Raw genomic sequence first — 24,254 nt, 5'->3', positions numbered from 1 at the left:
CTCGCCAGAGTGAGGTCGACAGCGGCTAAGTCCAGCCTCGGGTGACATAGGAAGCTCCGCCTCGCCCGACCCCAGGGTTCGGCCCCCGTCTCGGCCTTGGAAGATGGACTTTGCCTTGCCCGACCCTACGACTCAGACTCAACCACGACTCGGAAGATGATGGACTCCGTCTCGCCCGACCCCAGGGCTCGGACTCAACCACGGCTCCGGAAGACGATGGACTCCGCCTCGCCCGACCCTAGGGCTCGGACTCAGCCTCGGCCCCGGAAGACGATGAACTCCGCCTCGCCCGACCCCAGGGCTCGGACTCAACCTCGACCTTAGAGGGATCGCCACCTCGCCCAAACTCGGGCTCGGACCGACCACGTCACAGGGGGCCATCATTACCCTACCCCTAGCTAGCTCAGGCTACGGGGAACAAGACCGGCGTCCCATCTGGCTCGCCCCGGTAAACAAATATTGATGGCGCCCCGTGTGCTCCATGATGACGGTGGCTCTCAACCCATTACGGAAGCAAGGAGACGTCAGCAAGAATTCGACAGCCCCGACAGCTGTCCTTCCACAGGGCCCAAGCGCTCCTCCGACGGCCACGACATCACATGAACAGGGTGCCAAAACCTCTCCGACTGCCACGACGGCATGTGCTTATGGCTCTAGCTCCTCTCTGCTAGACACGTTAGCACACTGCTACACCCCCATTGTACACCTGGACCCTCTCCTTACGCCTATAAAAGGAAGGTCCAGGGCTCTCGTACGAAAAGGTTGGCCGCGCGGGAGAACGGGCCGACGCATAAGGCTCTCGCTCTCGCTCTCTCCCACGCGAACGCTTGTAACCCCCTACTGCAAGCGCATCCATCCGCCCTGGGCGCAGGACAACACGAAGGCCGCGGGTTCCCCTTACTGTTCTCCCCCCTTTGTGTCCCGTCTCGCGCCGACTCATCTGGGCTGGGACACGCAACGACAATTTACTCGTCGGTCCAGGGACCCCCGGGGTCGAAACGCCGACATCAATATTTTATGAATTTAATTGCATTTTAATGATTTTCTACATAAAGAAATTATTAATACTCAAAATAGCCTTAGAAATTCATGGATTTTTATGGAGGTGTAGCATATGTGCACATATAATCCTAAAAAATGTTTGGACTAAAGGAGGGGCTAAATGATTACAACTATGATATGTGTGGAATGATGTCTTACACGATATCCGACAAAAATATTCGTTACCGACGCTATCCGTGTCCGATTAGCTCCGTATTTGATCCACGACTATCCGTATTTGTATTCGAGAACATCCGTATTTGTATTCGTATTCGAAGCTATCCGTATTCGAATTCGAATCTGACTAAAAATATGAAAACAAATATGATTTCATTGATAACCGTCCGTATTCGATCCGAACTGCATTTCTCCGAGGAGCCATGCGCTCAGCGCTCTCTTCTGTTACTCTACTCTGTTTCTGCTCTAACTATTTTGCCTGGCAAAGTGATTATGGATAACGACGAAGCTCATGTATAAATGGGCCTATCTTACTTTTTGTGTGTCTATGGACGGGTAGGCCGGGCCCGGGACCGGGAGTGTGATTGGAGCCTAAAGCAATAGGATCACAACTTTCATGCTTTAAGCCTTAACTAATGTCTGATCGTCTAACCTTTAAGCCTAATTATATAGCAGGAGTAGCTGTGCGAGATTATGCGAACATATACTATGTGTTTGGTTTTCCGATGCAGACGTGCAGTCCCATCCAAGCCTGCATGGTGGGATACGGGACCTCACTCACATCTCCGCGCATGCAACCCATGTCTCCTAAAATGGCTTACTTTGTATTCGCGCGTGTAGTTCAGAGCTCCATCACACAGTCAACCGAACAGGTGCACTTCCTCGGTCAACGGATGCCACGAACCTGGGCGCGTACATCTAAGAAACCAAACACACGGATACCAAACGTACGTACCCATGGCCGAGATTGGCTCTTACCTTCAACATCCTTCGAAAAGATTTCAGCTACATCTTCATGTGAAATTCCGTTATACGTTGCGGTCCACACGCTATTTGTTAGCAACCTGGAAGGAGGAGGAGAAGAATAGGAGAACCAGAGGAGTTCTATTCCAGGATACTAAGTTTTCCTTACAAAATGCATACCGTCTCTTTCGGCTACGCTAGTACTTAAGACAGCCACTTACGCACGGGAGCACGCAGGCTCAGACCCAACACCAATATGCCGACTCACTGCACCCACTCTGGTCCTTGCTGACGGACGTTGGCGCGACAGACACGGCGTGTGCGGACAACTGGAGCTGCTTCCGGTTCGCCGTTTGGTACGCCTCGGCTGACTGTAGGGGAATCCATACTCTCATTGTTGACATTTTCCCCCCCTTGGAATCCTGCTTGCCCCCAAGCAGGAGCAAAAGGATAACATTGCCTCAGGTTGTCTTGGTCTTCCCATGTGGCTAACTCAGTAGGAAGGTTGGACCACTGCACCAGAACCTGTTTCACAAAGCGTTTACCTTTAGCAAAGCCACGAGTCTGCAAAATACGGAGTGGTATGCTGAACTCTGGCAGTTCATCCGGTAAGGAAGAAGTAGCAGAGCCCGAGAAACCTTTTGCCAGCTTCAGTTGGGAGACATGAACGACGGGATGAATCCTGCTGGAATTTGGGAGTTCCAATCGGTAGGCCACTGAACCGACCCTGTTGGCCACTCGATAAGGGCCAAAGAACTTGTAACTGAGTTTTTGGTGGGCACGTGGAAGCACTGAAGACTGGACGTAGGGTTGGAGCTTCATGTAAACCCAATCGCCAACTGAGAAGGAGCGTTCAGAGCGGTGTTTATCTGCCTGTTTTTTCATCCGAGTTTGGGCGCGAATAAGGTGCTGGTGGATGAGATTTTGCATCACAGATCTTTCTTGTAACCAGGCTGACAGGGCAACTGGGGCAGCAGCATCAAAAGAAAGACCCAAGGAACGTGGCTTGCGGCCATAAAGCACTTCAAACGGAGAACAACCCAAAGCTGAATGCAGACTTGTGTTATACCAATATTCAGCTGCTGGCAGCCAAGAGGACCACTTTTTAGGACACGCGCTGACAAAGCATCGCAGGAACGTTTCCAAGCATTGGTTCAGACGCTCTGTCTGACCATCTGACTGGGGGTGATAGGAGGAACTGAGGCGTAATTCCGTACCAGCCAGTTGGAACAGCTGACGCCAAAAGGCGCTGGTGAAGATGGGGTCTCTGTCAGATACAATGGCCGCTGGAAAACCATGGAGCCTGTATATGTGAGATAGGAACAGCTGCGCAACAGAGTGTGCTGTATATGGATGAGATAATGGAACAAAATGGCCAAATTTGGAGAACTTGTCAACAACAACAAGGATGCAGTCCCACGAGCCAGAACGAGGTAACCCTTCCACGAAATCCATGGAGATGGTGTGCCAGGCAGAGGGTGGAACAGGTAATGGTTGGAGCTTACCAGGATAAGCTGCCCTGTCAGGTTTGGCTTGCAGGCAAATCTGACATTGCTGCACAAATGAACGGACGAACGACTTCATATTCTTCCACGCAAATATGCTTTTGACACGGCTGTAGGTAACCGGCACACCAGAGTGACCACCGATCGGAGAGGAATGCAGTGCTGAAACAATCTTAGCCTGGAGGTGGGGATCCTCGCCTATCCAAAGACGGTTCTTGTAACGGATCAGACCATCCTTCAGTGAGAAGTGGGCAACAGCTGCTGGATCGATAGCTAGTTTAGCCACTAACTCTTTAGTCTTGCTGTCCGAATCGTAAGTCTGTTGGATATCAGTCAGCCATTGAGGGATAACAACAGAAACCGCATTGATTTCAGCAGGACCATAGCGCGAGAGGGCGTCAGCTGCCCGGTTTTCTGTCCCTGGACGATACTGCACTCTATATTGAAGGCCCAATAATTTGGTGAACACTTTGTGCTGCCAAGGAGTATGGAGACGTTGCTCATTTAATTGTGATAGACTTTTGTGGTCAGTTATAATCACGAATTTCTGGTGTTGAAGGTAAGCACGCCATTGTTGGACAGCTAGATACTCTTTTTCATAAGTCGAGAGACCACGAGATTTAACTCCAAGGGCCTTACTCAGGAATGCCAGAGGGTGACCTTGCTGTGAAAGAACAGCCCCTACACCATTGGCGCTGGCATCAGTTTCAATCTGAAATATGACATTAAAATCTGGTAGAGCCAACACCGGAGCCGATGACATCGCTTGTTTGAGAGTGCAGAATGCAGTATCATGATCAGCTGTCCAAACGTACAGAGCGCCCTTTTTTAACAGTGCTGTCAGGGGTTGGCAGATCACGCCGTAATGCCGTATGAATTTTCTGTAATATCCAGAGAGTCCTAGGAAGCTCCGCAATTCCTTCACACACTTGGGAACAGGCCATGCCACAATAGCTTGGATCTTTGCTGGGTCGGTAGCGACACCGGCTGAGCTGATAATGTGGCCTAAGTAAGTTACTTGGGGCTGAGCGAAACTGCACTTAGACATTTTAATCTTCCAGTGATCAGACGACAGCAGCTCGAATACTTGTTGTAGGTGAGTGAAGTGGTCTTGAAGGGAGCGGCTGTAGACTAAAATATCATCAAAGAACACAATAGTGCATTTACGAAGAAGAGGAGCCAAAGTATGATTCATGGCTTTTTGAAATGTGCCAGGCGCCCCAGTGAGACCGAATGCCATGACCCGGAATTCATAGTGTCCTGTGTGGGTTTGAAATGCTGTTTTGTACTCTTCCCCAGGCTTGAGCAATATTTGATGGAATCCAGCTCGCAAATCCAATATAGAGAACCAACAGGCGCCAGCTAGTTCATCCAATAATTCATCGATGATGGGAACTGGGTACTTAGATTTAACTGTGAGGGCATTCAAGTGCCTATAATCGACACAGAACCTCCATGAATTGTCCTTTTTCTTGACCATGAGGACAGGCGAGGAAAAGGCACTGGAACTGTTTTGAATTATGCCATTTTGAAGCATTTCAGCCACTTGGGATTCCACTTCGTCCTTCAGTGCAGGGGACAACCGATAAGGTCGTATATTAACTGGGCGAGCACCATCCACTAATGGAATGGAGTGATCACATGCACGGCTCGGTGGCAACGTTGTAGGAGGTTGAAACAAGGCATCAAACTGTTGCAGCAAGGAACGAACCGGCTCAGGAACAGCAGAAGTCGTGGCTGAAAATAAATGTTGTGGTGTCGATGTCGAGGACACGGAACGGATTTCCAACAACGAACCAGCAGGAACCAATGACTGACAATCACGCAGGACAATAAGCTGATCTTGAAATGGTATAGACAGCCATTTGTTCTTCCAATCTATCAACATTGGGCTGAACTGCTGTAGCCAATCCATACCAAGGATTGCGTCATAGTGAGGTAAGGACAGTAACTTGAATGTTGTGCGAAACGGGACACCCTGTAAAGTCCAGTCTGCTTCCACCAGCTCTGAAGTGCATGTAAGGACCTCACCATTGGCTACGGTGACCATTAGCGGAGTCGACACAAGAGTAAGGCCAGTGATTGCCGCAACGCTGTTGGTGTTCAGAAAACAATGTGAACTGCCAGAGTCAAGAAGCATCAACAATTCCACGCCTTGCAAACAGCCTTGAAGTCTGAATGCTTGGGCCTTGGCTGGGGTTGAAATGGCTGCCTGGGACAACATTACTGCGAACTGGTCTGATGAATCTTGGAAATCAGGATCAGTATCTGACTGGTCATGATCAAAGAGTTCCCACATCTCTTGGACTGCATGTAGTTGAACAGTTGGAGAACATTTATGGCCCTTGTTCCACTTTTCAGCACAATACTGGCATAATCCACTGGCACGCCGATATGAACGAAGAGAAGCCACTTTGGAATCAATTGTTGGCGCTGGCTGAGTTGGAGTTTTGGAGGATTCTGGAGCCAAACCGCGCGATGGATCCCAGCGAGCAGACTGTGGAACAGCCGACTTCCACGACGAACGGCCAGCATAAGATGAATCGCCATGAACAGGATCCGGACGCCGAGACGAGTCCCCAGCTTCCTGCAATAAAGCCAAGGAGCAGGCAGTATCGAGATCGCCAGGACGTTGTACAAGAATCACAGATTTGATGTCATCCCTCAACCCATCAATGAATTTCATGGTATAGTATAACGGGTCTGTTGTGTGTTCATATGTGACTAACAAATCAACTAACTCTGAAAAACGATCAACATAGTCTTGGACTGTGGAGGTCTGCTTAATGTGGAAGAGTTTGCGAATAACAAGTTCGTGTTGCTCCCTGCCGAACCTATCATGGATAGCTTGACAAAATTGGCGCCATGACATGGACGGAAGACGCGGTTCAATGGACTGTAACCATCGAGCCGCAGCACCCACAAAGTGCATGGTGGAGACCTTAACCCAGACAAAAGTCTCAGTAGCATACATCTCAAAGTAATCTTCGCAACGCTTTTGCCAGAGCTTAGGGTAGGTACCATCAAACGTAGGGAAATTTAATTTAGGTAACCCCCCACAGTGACGGCTAAGTGGGCCACGCTGACCCCAATCACCCTGACTATGGCCACAATGAGCGTTGAATGAAAATGAGGGCGAGTGAGGGGAGCTCCACATACCCGTGACCGGGTAGTGAGCGTCGGCACCGGGGTGCACGTGCCCACTATCCCGGTAGTAATTCTCGAAGCAGGACCCAAAACGTGGGCGATCTGGAGGTTCTTCAGGAGCAGGGACCCTTCCGGATCCAGACCCGTGCGCACCGAGGAGACCGGGTTGTCCAGATCCATCCACACGGGCGTCGGTGGACCAGCGGATCCCCATCTTGGAGACCTCGGCGCGGATCGAATCGACGGAGGAGTGGAGGGACTCGACCGATGCCTCCACGCGAGGGCGCCACAGCTCGAAGACGTGCATAGTCGATTGGAGGGCGGCGACGCGAGTTTTGACGTCAGCTTCGATCTGGTGGAGGTGATCGGCGGCTGAGGAGAACTGGATCTCCACATCCGCACGGAGGTCGGTGGTGACGGAATCCAGGCGGCGGCTGGATGCAGAGACCTGAGATTCAAGCTCTCCGACACGGGATTCCCACTTGACATCCATGGCGGACAACCGTTTGTCCAACTCGGACAACAGGGAGCGGGTTTGGTGTTCGAGGGCGAGCGTGAGGGCTGAATCGATGGGTGGAGAAGCCATGGCGGACGGCCAAGGAAAGGTGTCTTTGATACCACTCTGTTAGCAACCTGGAAGGAGGAGGAGAAGAATAGGAGAACCAGAGGAGTTCTATTCCAGGATACTAAGTTTTCCTTACAAAATGCATACCGTCTCTTTCGGCTACGCTAGTACTTAAGACAGCCACTTACGCACGGGAGCACGCAGGCTCAGACCCAACACCAATATGCCGACTCACTGCACCCACTCTGGTCCTTGCTGACGGACGTTGGCGCGACAGACACGGCGTGTGCGGACAACTGGAGCTGCTTCCGGTTCGCCGTTTGGTACGCCTCGGCTGACTGTAGGGGAATCCATACTCTCATTGTTGACACTATTCGATATTTGAATGTACGTGTGTTGTTGGTGTAAATACAAGGGTTAATTATATGATGCAAAAACTAGTGCACCAGATACAAAAATCCAATGTGATGTAAATGTAATAGGAAGCCAATTGAGGTCGCGACGAATGTGGAGGAAGCCAGTTGAGGTCCAAGTTATCATGTCTGCCTGTCTGTTGTTTGGTTCTGTGTACTACTCAACTTTAATCTCAATCACATCGGATATTTGATGCTAGTTAGAATAGAGATGAAAACGGGTATCCGAACAATTAGACCAAATCTATATTTTAATATATATATATATATATATATATATATGATATTTGATGCTAACATTGTTACGGCGTTAGTTAGCATCGGTCTAATTCACGGTTGCAAAAGATCTTCATTCGCTGGCACACGCCACACGCGGCCACGCCTCTCACCGGCTCACCGCCAGCCACCACCCACCCCACCCCCTGCATGCAAGCAAATATACAGGAATAAAACTACGACTATACTACACAAGCGAAGACTGCGAAGTCCACATCACTGCCCCCTGACGCACCCCGCTGAAGGTCAATTGGCCACACGCACGCACGTACAGGTACAACTCAGTCAGCCGATCTCGAGGGCTCGGCAAGCAGGGAAGGAGACTGGATTCTGGACCGGACGGTCACGCCTGCCACCGTCAAGCGCAGGCTTTATGCGCACATCAACCTCCCCGGAAGGAGTCGGCACTCGGCAGGTCACCTGGACTTGCCGCGCGCGCGCACGTCATGGTCCGGCCGTCCCTCCCCACCCCGCCTGAATTGACTGGCCGATCGAAGGAGACGTGCAGTTGCGCGGCGTACGTACCAGCCCATGCCACCATTTGGCACGGCCACACCCACACACGGGCTACTACGCGCCGCGCGACACGCAAACGGCTAAGGACTAAGTTATGCCCGTTATCTGTGAGCAAGATATGCACAGAACCTGCGTGTCGCCGCCCTAATACAGTGTACCGATTTTTTTGATTGCGATACAGTGTAGCAATTACTACCAATTATACCTTGAGTGTCCGGTTAATAACGGTGGTCCGCCGCCGCGGACGTACACGCTCTCACATGGTGGCGGCATGGCGTCGAACGATAGCGCCGGCTCCATGATTTGGCGGCGCCCCGCCGTGTTTTCCAGGGAAGGGAACAGACGGGAAAGAGAGAGGCTGTAGGTGGTGGCAGCAGCAGCAGCAATCGATGCCCCTTTTTCTCAGCGTACTATTCCTCTTTTATAAAGCGCACACGACTACCGAAAATTAGTTTTTGAATTTGTTATCAATAATTTGACTAGTATTTATAGTTAATACAATATAAAATTGGTATAGTTAGATTTGTAATCAAACATACTATCCATTATTATAGATTTATAAATATAAAAAAATGATATGGAATAAATGGTTGTTCAATAATTTAGGAGACAAAACTATGTTAAATAAAAAGAACAGAGAGCGAGCAATATAAGATCATATCTAGGCTCTTGGACCTTCATGTGCAGCTTATGATTGGTCCATGGATGATGGGTGGCGAATATGAATCGGAAATCAATCGATCGGTGCATTCAATCAGAGCGGCGTGTAGTTTCTTTTTCTTTAACTAGCATCGTTGCAATAATAATAAAAAACTAGAACGCAATAACTGGCCTTATAGGAGTCGACAAGATTGCTAAAAGCACCCAGTGATGGATCTAGCCTTAGCTTAGCCAAGCCTATCCAAGCTTATCAAGCCGTTATTTGTGTTATTTTAATTGAAAAAGTTCAGCCTGATTCACGAACCATCCCATGGGCTTGAATTGAAGCCGGCACTGTCATATGCACTCACATGAAGGCCTTCTCCCACCACCCCCACATTCATCACCTATTCACCTTATCTATAATTTCTATTCGACCAACTTCAGAAAGATTTTAAAAGTTTCCCCAAAAATTAGTTATTACAGGTGAGCTAAATTTTTTTAAGGGTGAATTATCATATGTACTCCAACAGTTAGAGATGGTCGAATACCCGCTCTTAGAATCACAGTGTATAATGATTTAGAAATAGTATATGGTCGAGCTATTGTGTGAGGTTGTGATGAGTATATAATGAAATATATGATGAAACCACATATTAGTTCCTTTTTTATTTATCATGTTTTAATTTATCAGATACAAATATTCAAGAACTAAGATAATACTCCTAAACTTGTTTTTTTTTTGAAGAACCAGGAGGGGGAGGGCCCTACTGAGAATTTTATTAAAGAAGTGAAAAGAAAACGTTACAACTTAGTCTTTTTACAAAAGTTAAAATGCAGTGGATTAAAAAGCACTACTCCTATGTCTGCCACAGACTCAGCCAATTCGGGATAGAGGTGTCAAAGTTCCCCCGCGCTCTGTGCATGATCAACCGCAGCTCCTTACTGAATTCCTGTGTACAGCGATGTACCGAAGGATCTTTGTTTGAAAACAGCCACTCGTTTCGGCTTTTCCAGATGCTCCATGTCATGAGAATAATAATCTCCATAAAGAAGGGGACGTTAAGCTGGCGATTAAGGTTCGCTGATGCCTCCTCAGGATTAGAAATTCTGGGTGGGGTTATGCCAATTGAGTTCCAGCGGGCTTTCGCGAAATTGCATCTGAGGAACAGATGATAGAGAGCCTCCTCTCTTTGCCATAGGCAGTTCTCGCAAGAATAAGAATCCAGCTCCATGTTTCTCCTTCTCAGCATATCTCTAGTATTTAGCCTATTTTTAAGCCACAACCAATAGAAGACTCTATGCTTAGGCTGACATTTGCTTTTCCATAAGAGTCTGTAGATAGGGTGAACCTGCGTCTGGCCCATAAAAAATCTGTAAGCTTTTTGAGAGGAGAATTTGTCAGATCCCCAAATGTACCGCCAACGGTCGTGGGCGTTACTGAGGGCAATTTGTTCCCAAGACACCTGCAGCTCCAGGTATTGATCATACGCTTGTTCAGAGATAGACAAATGAAAAAAACCATCAAACTGCTCCTGCTCTTTAGCCTATCTAATAGTCAACTTTGTGTTTTTGACAAAAGAGAATAACTCTGGGAAATTTTGCCTCGGGAAGCTCTGACTCCACTGATCTTCCCAGAACGAAATTGATCTGCCATTGCCAATAGCAGGGAGTGCCAGTCCCTTAAAGTTAGGAAGAAGCTTGATCATGCTCTTCTACCAGAAAGAACCAATGTTTCTATGACCAGGGAGACCACATGACAAATAGTATTTATTCCAGACGAGATGCACCCAGGGTAAGTCACTGTTATTGAAAAATTTATGCAAGAATTTGATTAGAAGAGCCTCGTTCTGGGTTTCCAAGCGAAGAACCCCAGCCCACCATTCACTTTCATAAACTTGTTTAGAAGCAAGTGGAATAAAGAGAAGTGAGGTGCTAAAATCCCTCATTATTTAAAATTAAATAGTGGTAGATTTTAGCTCCTTCAATTTTCTTCGTTACTCTTGCTCCCAAACAATCCGACAGAAATAAGCAAACCAAAAGAAGCATCGCTGTAAAAGAAGCTTTGTCTGAGTCTGCGATAATAAAGAAGAACGCATACCCCGGTTCAGGCGAAACGGGGGCTCACACGTCGGATCCGACGGCGAATCGCAGCCAGCCAGGCACGGATGCCCCCCGCTTCCGGGTGCGGTCACGGACACCGACGGCGGGCCCACCCGACATCCCCTCCGGCCTCCTCCCCGTCCCTGTCCTCCGGTCCTCCCCTTCCCTCCTTCACCTCGCAGTCTCGCACACGCTGGCGCGGCAGGCCCCCACCCTGCGCTCCTACCACCCACCAGTCCACCACTATAAAATCCCCGATCGCCTCACGCACACGCACCGACCCACCGTCCGCCGAGGCGCAACCGCCGCAACGCAAACCCACAAACCCTCCGCCGCCGCCGCCGCCGCCGTACCACGTACCGTCCCGCTTCTCCTCCGCCCTTGTGCGAGCAGGCAACGGCAGCAGAGCCCGCACAGGTTGCTCCCGGACGGAGGGAGAACGCGCGGGGCTGGGCTAGCCGGGGGCGGCCGGAGGAGGTACGTATGGACAAGTACGAGGCGGTGCGGGACATCGGGTCGGGGAACTTCGGGGTGGCGCGCCTGATGCGCAACAGCGAGACCCGGGAGCTCGTCGCAGTCAAGTGCATCGAGCGCGGCTACCGGGTTCGTTGTTTTTGTTTTGTTCGTTTCTTATACTTCGTTGCGGTTTGGTGGTGGATTAATTACTGGGTCTGGATGGACTGCAACTGAGTTCCTTCTAATTTCGCTAGTTTTGAGATCTGTGCTGTGCAGATTGACGAGAATGTGTACAGGGAGATCATCAACCACCGCTCCCTGCGCCATCCTAACATTATTCGCTTCAAGGAGGTTCGTCATTGTGGACTGAAACGGTTAATTGCCCGCTTGATCATTTCCTTTCGCTTTTTATTTTTGTCACTGGGTGTTTGATGCCGTTTTAGTGTTATTAGGGAGCAGCTTCAAAGGGTGACGGATAAAGGACTTTTTAATATATATTGCAGCTTATAATTCGGGACTGATTCCTCTTAACTGCATATAGTGGGGGAATCTTTTGATTGCTGCTGTTTGATTCGGTGCTAACTTTTGCTGTTTTTTCTCTGTTCTTTGCCCCTTCCTTTTAGGCTATTGCCCTTGTGTTTCTTACGTATCCGATATGCGTTTTAGTGTCAGGGATGCATCCGTTTTAGACACTCGTTAGGCTGTATGCTTTCTGTCTCAGATTGTTCACACAAGTCTCAAAGCTATAAGGTGCAGTCTTCTATTTGAATTGTTGTGAGTTTTAAATGGACGAGGAAAACAGATTATGCCTCCACTCTTTTGCTTCAGTAGTAGCTTTTCTCCTCCTTTTTTCTTTTTCTGAATCACATGGTTTTAATTGTTTTGGGAAAAACTTCTGCAGGTGATACTTACACCAACACATCTTATGATTGTGATGGAGTTCGCAGCAGGTGGAGAGCTTTTCGATCAGATCTGTGATCGTGGGCGGTTTAGTGAGGATGAGGTCTGGGAATTTGTTCCTGAGTTTTTGTTATTGTTCTGATGGAAGAGTGGTACATAATTAATTTTTTTCTGCTTAATGCAGGCCCGGTATTTCTTTCAGCAGTTGATCTGTGGCGTGAGCTACTGCCATTACATGGTAAGAAGCAGAGGATTTTCTGTGCATTTGACAAACAAAGCCACAATCTACTCTTTTAAGAACAAAAAGACTTGCATACCTTGTTTATCATTTTTTAGAAGGAAACATATCAGGTGTGTAAACCAAGTACTTGGTGCAAACCGTGCACACCAACATGTTGGTGGAGGTGGAAGAGTGTATTAAAAAATATATAGGGGAGGTGGAATTGTGGAAGGGTCATTTTGAAAGTTGATGCACGGTGGGGGATGGTTGTTTTGACTCCTTGCATGGTTTGCACCAAGTGTTTGGTTTACACCTGACATGTTCCCTTTTTTAGAAAACACACTTGTTGTATCACCATGTATGTGTATTGTTATTTCCCATAATTTATTCTGAGGACAAAATTTTCAAATACCAGCAAATATGCCATAGAGATCTGAAGCTGGAGAATGTTCTCTTGGATGGCAGTCCAGCTCCACGGCTTAAGATATGCGATTTTGGCTATTCCAAGGTGGTTTGATGGATCCATGGTTAATACTACAATGCTCAACTTGGTAAATCTTTATAAATTTTCATTAAATATTCTTTTGCCATGTCTGTAACAGTCATCAGTGTTGCATTCAAGACCCAAATCAGCTGTGGGAACACCAGCATATATTGCACCCGAGGTGCTATCCCGTCACGAATACGATGGAAAGGTGAGCTTATCTCCCATTGATTCTTTCATGAACTACATGTTTTTTTTTGTTTCAGGATATTCTGTTAGGTCACTTGCAATCTTCATCTAGACACTGTTCATGACTTTGTGCAAGTATCCTTTTGCCTTACTCTCTCTTTCATATGTTGAAGATTTGCAATGTAAGCATAACAGTACTGATTTACCCACTTGTTTTAGGTGCATAAATTAAATGATAGTAATCAAACTTCCCCACCACAACCACATTTGTGGGGGCATATTTGTCCATGATTGTGACGTTACATGCTTGGCTTCTCAGTGTAGTGGAAAGTCAGGTTGAATGATCAATCATTCTGTGACAAAAGTTGTTCTTTTAAAATTCTGCATACGCAAGGAAGAATCTTAGGAAATATCTGATATGTAGGCTTATTTGTTAATCTTAACAAGTAGTTGTGTACTTTTGCAGCAAGTTTATGTGGTTTTTGGTCGAGCCAAATAGGTCACTATTAAGATGATGAACTAATAAGTTTGTATAATTCTATTGCATTCGCCAAACCTCTTTGTTGTGAGTTGTGACACATGATGTCGATGTACAGTCTTGTTCGGCAACTAGCTGGACTTCACAACTATTCTTTGATAGTGCATTTCATTCTTAGCTGTAGCCACACTGAAACAACAATCTCTTGATAAATGCTTCTAATTTGGATGAGGAGTTATTTTCGGCATGAGGTGCTGGAACATTTTCTGTTTGGTTTATTGAGGTAATATGTACTACAAGGGATGTTGACACCAGAAAAGTGGAGTGGGGCTATTTGATGACCTACATCCACAAAAAGGAGGATCTCATCCTACAGATTCTCCATGTTCCTATAAAATAGTTCAACTTTGGACTGTGGATGGAGGAATTTAGCTTCTAATTTGCTGTCAACAACATTGTCATGAATAAATAGGTTCTAGTAGGTTCATTACTAACTAGTTTAAAAAACTCGGCCGGGGAGGGAAAGGCCACCCTCCCGGTATTATATTAAGAAGAGACCGAAACATTAGTCCCGGCCGAGAAAATCCCCGAACTCTGGCCTCCCATCACTAACGGGCCGACGTCAACCATCCACTCTGCAACGGTCCGACTGGAGGGTGGCGCACAAGACATCGTAATCCGAGAGCGGATAAGGCGCAACAAGGAGATTTTTTTAACCAAGCCAGAAAATTCGTTCATGAATAAAATCGAACCCGGGTCTTGTAGGTGCTACTCGGAAGCCTTAACCACTAGGCTACATGCCCTTTCACATTATTATCTAGTTTATAAAGACGAAGTTTCTGCAGTCTTATTTGCTACCATTTCCCCCTAGTTTAATTGTCAGAACACAGTAAGTGCAACTAAATAGATAGGAAAACTACTATGAAGTATGGACATGGATCACAATTACATCAATAAGGAATACCCCTATGAAGTATGAACATGTGCATCACTCGGTCCAGGTGCCATGCAAAAAAAAAAAAAATCGAGTTCACTCCATATTATAGGAATCTGCTCTCATGGCTAGCATTAAGTTTGATATGAGGAATTTTTGTATACCAACTTCCTTTTAAGAAAATTTCTAATAGCAGTTTATACATCCACAACTAGTTGGCCAACCATTGATCTTCATGCATATGTCATAGTGCTAACTTGAACAAGATTGTAGATTCTATTTATGTTTTGAATTTGATGCTTCTTCTGATTTCCTTGTTGAACATAAAATATATGTTCATAGTGGTGGTGATTCTTCTTCTGACTTCATTGTAGATTCTATTTGGTTCCTTTGATTATTATGGATTTATTTTGTATTTGGTTTTAGAGTTAACTTCATGGTTCTAGCTAGCCTGCTATAGCGCCGCTAATCTGCTATAGCTATGCTATAACATTTTCGCTGGCCCTATCACCACCACTACGATATTGTCAATTGTTTCGCTATTACATCTAACGATGCTTTAGCTCCACTGAACAACACTATTTGTCTTACCCGTGAAATTCTTTTAGCACTGCTAATTCTGATCGAGTCAAAATATTCATTCTTTGCTCTAGATGACTATAATCTATGTCTCTTATATTTTTACTTCAATGAATGATGCAATGAACCATTGAATAATTGTTAGTTTATTTTTTGATTGAATGGATAATGAATGTTGATTATAGAAGTGAGTTATAGCTGGTTGATTGAATGGTTATGAATTAATGTCCATGGTGACATGTCACCTTGAGCTTTTGACATGTGTTCCTGAGTTCGTTAAACTTCCTTTCCATTTTTTAAAACGCTAAATAAAATAGCTTCACCTATATCATGATGAAGCTTTTTTTTGGCTTCTGGAGGAGGCCACTAAATATCTTAGCCTGCTATTTAAAACCTTGGTTTAGTTTGTTACGGTTTATGCTGACATGATTTGTCACTACTCACAAGCAACCCGCATACTGGTTATATGTTTTCTATTTTTAATGCAATAGCAGAACATATTGTACCACATGAAAGCCACACGATCAATCAAATATCAGTTTGTCTTGACACTTCAGAAATTCTCATGTAGGATTAGTGATTTTTCGAAGCTTTGCCAGTTTAGCACAAAATATAAACAGCAGTAAGTCTTATCAAGTGCAAGGAACAGATTATTGCTGAAAATGTATATCTTGACCTTGTAATTCACTCTATCCTAATAAAATTTGTTAATATTTAACTAACAGACTATTCATCACCACTCATTGATTACAGTCGTACTTGTTCATGTAGCTTGCAGACGTATGGTCCTGTGGGGTGACTCTTTACGTCATGCTTGTGGGAGCATACCCATTTGAAGACCCAGATGACCCCAAGAATATACGCAAGACCATTCAGGTGAATGCTATACGCCAATACTTTAGATATCTTACCCAATTTCTGCTATTATTTTCTTTTTCAACATCACTTTACCCTCATTCCAGTCACTCTTCGCCTGCAGCAAATAATGCAAGTGCAGTACAAGATACCAGATTATGTCCACATATCTACGGAATGCCAGCAACTTATTGCCCGTATCTTTGTTGCCAATCCAGTGAGGGTAATGATCTCAACCTGTAAATTACAGTCATGAGGTGACATGGTACATGTGGGATAGTGTAAAACGTGTGGTGCTTTGAAACATTGATGCACTATTTTTTTACGACTATTCTCCAGAGAATCACAATGAAGGAAATAAAGAGCCATCCATGGTTTTTGAAGAACCTACCACGGGAACTCACGGAGACTGCACAAGGCATGTACTACAGGAGGGATAACAAGGTGCCTTCTTATTCAGACCAAACGTCGGAAGAAATCATGAAGATAGTTCGTGATGCAAGGACCATGCCGAAATCATCCAGATCAGGCTATGGGTGGAGCGCTGAGTATTCGGATGAAGAAGAGAAGGAAGAGGAACACAGACTAGAGGAAGATGAATACGATAGGAGGGTGAAGGAGGTCCATGCAAGCGGAGAACTCCGTATGGACACTCTTCACATATGAAAGCTAGTGGAAGAAAGTTACATGTAGATAACTTGTTGTTGTTGATCTGAAGGATCCAGTGGGATGTATGCAGTTTTGGCTTCTGAATTGCTTGTGCTCGGTCAATTTTCATGTAACATAATTCAATACACTGAGGCAGACTACCATGTCCTTGTGTTGGTAAATATGAAGCATCTACCTGTCTGTGTCCATTGCACACGCATGTTTAAGTGGGATCGATGGCATCCAGCATAGATATAAGATATGGAATGAGGATAATAGCTGGTTGATCGCTTTGAAGTTTTACACTGTGGGACATACTCTCTCATGCTGCATGTCTACAACATTAATTGCATTGGAATTTGACAATTAATGTGGAATTCAAAGGATTACAATTTACTTCTCCTAAACTCTTCATTGTACTATTTGCTACAACAAATTTCCAATCGGAGACGGGGAATTGTTTGTGCCAAGATTGATTGAAAGCTAGAAATTAACATGTACATAGCCGACTGTTTGGAACTTTGGATCAGTATGTTTGTCCGGTTATGATTTCAATTAGGATTAGAATATACACTTGCACCAAAAAAAATGACGCTCCTGGAAATCAGTCACCTTTTGAGATGACAACAAAGACATCATCTAGTGACCACTTCCTAATCTCAGACTCGTGTTCTGGGTTAATGATCGCCTGGTCAGTGTTAGCGATCACAATCTCATCTCTCTCACGCGCCCCGTCGCGCTCGGCTTCACCTCCGTCGCGGTCCGGACCCACGCCGACCTCGACCTGCCAGGCCGACGTCGAGGCCTTCTTCGCCGCCGAGCGCCCGCGCTACGTGGTCCTCGCGGCCGCCAAGGTTGGTGGGTGGTGGCGAGGACCACCTTCTTCGCAGACTTCATCGCCGACAACCTCCAGATTCAGACTAGGGTGAAAACGGGACGGAATTATCCGGCAGGTACCGGATACGGGTACTTAAAATACCCGGTTTTTCGGGCACCGGATACGAGTAATTTTGTATACGAATATTATCCAGATATAGGACATGAGTAGAATACAGGATGATCACTATCCGGCAAATACCCGAGAAGTACGGGTAGTATACGGATACCCGGTTAGCGGGTACCCGCTTCAGTTCCTGCGTGCGTTAGTGCGTGGAATGGAACGTCTTCAGTGCAAGCCGTCCTGCTAGCGCGTTTCAATTTTCAAGTCCAATCGGCCAGCCCATGCTGCCATACACATGGCACATGCAAACAATGCAACAAGCCCAGTCGGCCAGCCCATCCGGCCATCAGGGAGCGCCGCACGGCCAGCCCATCCTGCTAGTCACTTCTCTAGTTCTCTGTTCGTCAATCGTCACTTCGTCCAGACGTCCACCACGGAGCGCCGCACGGCCGTAGCCCTAGCCGCCAGGCACCAGCGGCCAGCCAGAGGCCCGGACGACTGGACTGCCAAAGCCGTCGTCGCCACAGGGAAGCGCCGGTACGCCGCTCGGCCCTTCTACAGGTGAGCCTCCATCCCGCTCATGGCAGTTCACCTGTTTCCATCCGGCTATCCACCACGCATCTGTTATTTTGTTTAATCAGGTGTTCATGTGGCAAATGGAATTTAGGATTTGGTAGCACCATGGTCCATGTATGTAAATCACATCACTGAGATGGAGGATGGTTTAAATGATGATGGAATGGAATATCCATTTGAGGGTGATGCTAATACCAGTAACAATGATCAGATAGTAGAGGACCATGCTGATGATGCCCCTATTGCTAGTGGTGATAATGCCATCGTCCAACAGCAAGTTGGTCTGAGAAAGAAGAAATACATGTATGTGAATTACCATCGTGTTGAGCAACCTGATGGTTCCAGTGTTAAGCAAAAGTGGGCAAAATGTCTTCGATGTTCACATAAAGCTAAGTCTGATGCTTCAAATGGTACAAAGGCTTTTAGTAACCACTTAAAATTGAAACATTGTCTTGTGAAGGGTCAACAACAGCTAATTCAGAGTGGAAATGACATAGCAACATATAAATATGATGAGAAAGCTAGTGTGAGACTTCTATATTATGCCATCATTATGCATGAATATCCATTCACTGTTGCCGAACACAAGTATTTTGTGAAATTTATCAAATCACTACGGCCATCATTTCCTTTCAAGTCTCGTATCACTGTTCGTAAAGAGATCATGCAACTTTATAAAGAGGAAAAGAATATGTTGTATGCACAGTTCAAAAAGCTGACATGTCGTGTTAGTTTTACTATGGATGCATGGACATCTATACAAAACAAATCGTACTTATGTGTCACAGCACATTGGATTGATGATAATTGGAACATGCAAAAAAGGATTATCAATTTTATGCATGTAGAAGACAGCCATGGTGGGATAAAATTGAGTGATATTTTTTTTGTAAATGTGCTCAATTGGAACCTTGATAAGAAAATGTTTGCTCTTTCTTTGGATAATGCTGCGGCAAACAAGGTTGCAGTTGATATAGTGATAGATAATGCTAAAGACTTGCTCATATGTGGTGGAAAGTTCTTTCATGTTAGATGTGCAAATCATATATTGAACCTTGTTGCTAAAGATGGCTTAGCAGTAATGGGAAATGCTATTGCAAACATTAGAATGTTCATAACAGCTATCAAGAGGTCACCTTTGCAATTTGAGGCATTTCAAAAATGTGCTAAAGAATGTGATCTAGACACTAAGAAAGTCCTTTCCTTAGATGTTGCTACAAGATGGAATTCTACATATATTATGGTTAGAGATGCTATTTACTATAAGGATGCTTTTGATCGTCTTGCTAAAAAAGATAAGGATAGATTTGGTCATATGGCTCCTTCAAGTGATGATTGGTTGAATGCAATAAATATCAACAAGTGTTTGAAAAAGTTCTATGATGTCACATTACTTTTTTCTGGCACTTCATATCCCACTGCAAATCATTTCTTTCGCAAGTTTTCTGAGATTAAGATGGCTATTGCAAGATGGTGTGAGAGCAGTGATGTCATAATTTGTACAATGGCATTCTCTATGAAAGAGAAGTTCAATAAATATTGGGACATGAACAATATGGCTTTAGCAGTGGGGGCATTTCTTGATCCTAGGTACAAACACAAAATGGTGGAGTTGTACATGTCTAAGATGTATGATAGTGAGAGGGCTGAGCTAGAGAAGTTGTCTTTCATTAATGTCATCAATGAGTTATTTGCTTTGTATTCATCAAACATCAATGCAAAAACAACCAATATGGCTTCTACCTCCAAGGAGAGTGAACTTGTTCCACACAAAAATGGTTCTTTCATGGATGATGAGGATGAGGATGAGGTTGATCTTGATGAGTTGTATGCAGCAGCAAACAATGTGAAGAAGGTTTCAGAATTGGATGTGTATATGAGTGAGGGTTTGGTGAAGGTCAATGAAGGTGATGCTCCATTTGATATCCTATCTTGGTGGAGGGGGCAAGTGACAAATCTTCCTATCCTTTCGACCCTTGCTCGTGATGTGTTATCTATGCAAGTTTCTACTGTTGCTTCGGAGTCAGCATTTAGCTCTAGTGGACGTATTGTTGATGCCTTTCGTTCAAAACTTAAACCTGAAATTATTGAGGCCTTGGTTTGTACCAAGGATTGGAAGATTGCTTCAGAGAAAGGTTTGATTTCATTATACATGTGTTTGTCGTTCATTTGTATTTGTTTATTTATGTGCATGTGACTTGATGACGCTTACTACTATGTTCTTTGTTCTCAACAATTTCAGATTTAGAAACTGAAATTAGAACCATAAGTGAAGATATGAATGCAATGGACTTGGACGAAGATGCTATTGCGGCGACTTGATACATTGAAATTAGACTCTTCGCTATGTTGTTTGCGCTTTTGTAATAAACTATGTAGCATGTTGTGTATCTCTTTTAATGTTGCGGTGAACTTGTGTGAAATATCTACTATCTATTATATATTTGTGGACTTGTGAACTTGTGGATTATACATAAAAGAGGGGATATGCTGCTGATTTATTTTTAAAACTGTGTTGTTTCTTCTATAATGAACTTGTGTCAACTATCTACTATTTGTTATATACTTGTGGACTTGTGGAGTATGCCTAAAAGAGGGGATATGCTGCTGATTTTTTTTTGAAATTGTGTCTTTAGTTCTATAATGAACTTGTGATTAGTAACTTTGAATTGTATGTGTCCATTTTGTCAATAATTTTTCTATATTTGAGCTATCATATACATGATTGTGTATTTCTTATTTTATTTGTCTGTTGGATGATTGGGAACCTAATATCATCAGGACGGACTATCCGACTAATATCCGTTATCTATCCGGGTAATATCTGATATCCGTTTCTTACCCGCCCTAATTATTACCCGATGTCGTCCTGTATCCGTTTCAGATTTTAACTATCCGTATCCGATCCTGTATCCGAGAAAATTGTATTAGGGTAGGATATGAGATGACCTAGTATCTGTCCCGTTTTCACCCCTAATTCAGACCAACATCATCGACGTCGCGCTGCCCTGCGGCTCCTCCTCCTTGGCTCCTGCATCTATCCAAGTTCGCGCCGTAGCCCATCAAGGAGGGTGCGCTCCTCTCCTGCCCGCTCAAGCCCACCAACGAGTGGTACGTCGTCGCTAAGATCGCCAGCATCAAGATATGCCAGGCCTACCGCATCCAACACGGCCTTGACGTCTCCACCATGCCCAACAACCTCCTACGGCCCGCACGACAACTTCCACCCCAAAAACTCCCATGTCCTACTCCTGCCCACGCTCATCTGTCGGTTCCACGAGGCCGAATGACACCAACGCGCCCTTGGAAAAAAGAGCCATTTTATTTATAAGTCGCATCTAGTGCTGTAGAATAGAAAGACAAAATTGAGAAAAAAACATGACTAAGGGTAAAGCACACCAGCAAAACCGAGAGCATCAGCTTAAAAAACCCTTGTATCAATGTCAGTCACCAGAAGGAGAATTCAGAATAGAAGGCATAGGCTGCAGAGGCACTAAAGCATGAGGCATGATCTTGATTGGGAAGGTATAAATGAGAAATACCATATAGTGGGGATGTTTGTTTTCTAGGGACTAATTTTTATTTCCTCTATTTTAATCACTAAATTGTTAAATAAGAAACATAAATTATATAGGTGTATGCCCGTGCGTTGCTACGGAGTTAACATATAATGATAAGTTATATTGGCATGCAGAAACATTAATTATCGTTATACTTTCTTGTTAGCATCTTTTAGAGATTAAAAAGAGTTACATATGTTAAAAGATACATAGGTATGTGTCCTTGCTTTGCCATACAAATTAAAAACTATCAAAAAATATTTATACAAAATATAATAGATATGTAAGCATGTACATATGTAGATAATGTCATGAATTCCAATATACAATGAAAGGATGAATAAATTCACATCCAATAAAATCAATACCAACAACATAAGCAAAAAAACTGACTATATTGTGACATACTGACCACCAAATCAATTTTAAACACTATGCAATTTAAGATACGCCTGTAACAATAGGGGCGATGTCTAGGTGGGTGAGTGACTTCAGGGGCTCCCATAGGAATGCTGGAGGCACGAGGCGACGAGGAGGTGGGAGGCCTCCTAGAGGCCGATGTCGATGAGGGATCAGGCGCTCATCAGGCGTCGTCGAGAGCCAGCACCATGGTTGTGACCCGGTTGTCGTAGGTTGGCTTCAAGCCCTCATAGCAGAACTTGTTGGCGAATGCAAAAAACTGGGAGATGATGTCGGGCAAAGAAAGCTTAATCTAAAAGAAAATATCCAACTAAAGAGAAATAGATTGTCCAAGCAAAGAAAGCTTACATGTACTGAATCTAAAAAGGACAAAAACATGTAAAGAATGAATAAAAACTATGATGAATCTGAAAATGTGTCAAGATCGATGACTCATTAAGCAAATAAAGATGGCTTGCACTGAATCTAAAAAACTCTCAATGTGAGAGAAAGTACATAGAAACATGTCAAGATCTGTTGATTATCAGAAAACAAATTTTGATGCAAATGTGAGAGAAAGTATAACTTACATAGACACCCCCCTAGTTTTAGTTCAAGATTCGTGCCCATGTCCTCCCCGCAGCGGCGTCCTCGGAGGCGGGATCTTCGAGTAGGCGGCTTGCCACCGTGGATAGTGAACCAGCGCGACTACCACCCCTTGCCCAGGTCCTCCACACATTAGTTGGTATAGCTTTCTAAAATCGTTTAGGAGTGATGAATCATCAAAGCCACTACTGGACACAACCACCAATTGTGCAAAAATAAGGGGATTCTCAGGTACAAGATAATTTATCCATGAGTATCTTCAGAAAGAGCCATGAACGTGTCCAATATTTGTAATATTGTCTGCAATACTTGGTCCATTTCATACGGTCTTTTGGTTGCTTTCTGTAAAATTTTCACATGTCAGTACCCAGTATCACTAAAGGGAAATACACAGTCAGGAAGGCAGGAACACATTTCCTGATGGTACTATGGTAGCCAGATGGTTACTTCTAAGATCCAGCCAAAGCGACCATGCAATGTATCACTAATTTGAGGCAAATTTAAGCAGATACCCTTATGAACATTGTACTAAGAATCGTAAACTATTTAAGGAATAAACTGAATATGATGGAACAAAATCAAAACTATGAAAACGAGATAGCTAGAAAACCAGCTGGCAACCAACTCGTTGAAAGGCATTTAATGGTAGCATGTTCACAGTTGGGTTTCAAAGAAAAAGAGAAAATGGGACATTGTGTACAAAACCAAGAAATTTATGCTGAATACAGAAGTGTGGATCCTCTTCATGGCTCAGTTCACACAAATTTTAGCACGTAACATAAACAAGCATTTTGCTAGAAAAATAGATGCATATTACACAAAAAGAAAAATGTGTGTTAGGAGAAGATAAAGGTGCATGTCATATGTCAAGTATTTTTGGGTTGAAATTGAAATCCTATAAGGTCAAGTATTTTGAGACACAAGGAGTATCATATGGATAAGGGAAGATATATTTACTCTTTAAGGACTTCAGTTGCTGCATGTTGCATTTGCACTATGAATGCAGTGATTTTGTCAGTGACAAGATAATCATCCATTGCAACCAAGGTCTTGTGTCCATTTCCATCAAAGGCGTCAGATTCTGCCTATAAAAGAAATGAGACATTCCCATGTCAGGAAGCAACTTGAATCCAAGTTAAGTCAGTGTTATAACATAATTTCAATTATCAAAACATCTAGAGTGCTTGAAAGCCATTCATACGAAAATGCTTGAGCATAGAATGAGGAGGTTGGAGCATAGATGTACTTGTAAGTGTGCACCATTTGTACACTGGGCAAAATCCAAGTAGAGATGGCTACCTAAC

At 44.6% G+C, this 24,254-nt stretch overlaps 2 protein-coding genes across 3 annotated transcripts; one reads left to right on the top strand and one right to left on the bottom strand.

Annotated features, from left to right (window-relative positions):
* Window positions 1-2,103: 2,103 nt before the first annotated feature.
* Window positions 2,104-7,271, bottom strand: LOC100382585 (uncharacterized). The gene is made up of 2 exons (NM_001175315.1): window positions 6,627-7,271; window positions 2,104-2,487 (listed from the first exon to the last, which is right to left on the bottom strand). Exons 1-2 carry the CDS (start codon window positions 7,101-7,103, stop codon window positions 2,227-2,229), a joined length of 738 nt encoding a protein of 245 aa, NP_001168786.1. The 5' UTR covers window positions 7,104-7,271; the 3' UTR covers window positions 2,104-2,226.
* A 3,870-nt stretch (window positions 7,272-11,141) lies between these two features.
* LOC103636445 (serine/threonine-protein kinase SAPK4) lies at window positions 11,142-17,172 on the top strand. Of its 2 annotated transcripts, none has more exons than XM_008658799.3 (9): window positions 11,142-11,729; window positions 11,859-11,933; window positions 12,484-12,585; window positions 12,667-12,720; window positions 13,118-13,210; window positions 13,305-13,397; window positions 16,138-16,242; window positions 16,346-16,444; window positions 16,561-17,172. In XM_008658799.3, the coding sequence occupies exons 1-9, from the start codon at window positions 11,610-11,612 to the stop codon at window positions 16,885-16,887; spliced, it is 1,068 nt and encodes a 355-aa protein (XP_008657021.1). In that variant the 5' UTR covers window positions 11,142-11,609; the 3' UTR covers window positions 16,888-17,172. The 2 variants fall into 2 exon arrangements, 1 of the variants encoding a protein (XP_008657021.1); XR_002264232.3 differs by having other exon boundaries at window positions 11,274-11,729; window positions 16,329-16,444; window positions 16,561-17,078.
* Window positions 17,173-24,254: the final 7,082 nt, after the last annotated feature.

Source organism: Zea mays, chromosome 8, assembly GCF_902167145.1.
Source record: "Zea mays cultivar B73 chromosome 8, Zm-B73-REFERENCE-NAM-5.0, whole genome shotgun sequence".
NCBI classification, from domain to species: domain Eukaryota; kingdom Viridiplantae; phylum Streptophyta; class Magnoliopsida; order Poales; family Poaceae; genus Zea; species Zea mays.
This window is presented reverse-complemented; position numbering and strand designations above follow the sequence as displayed.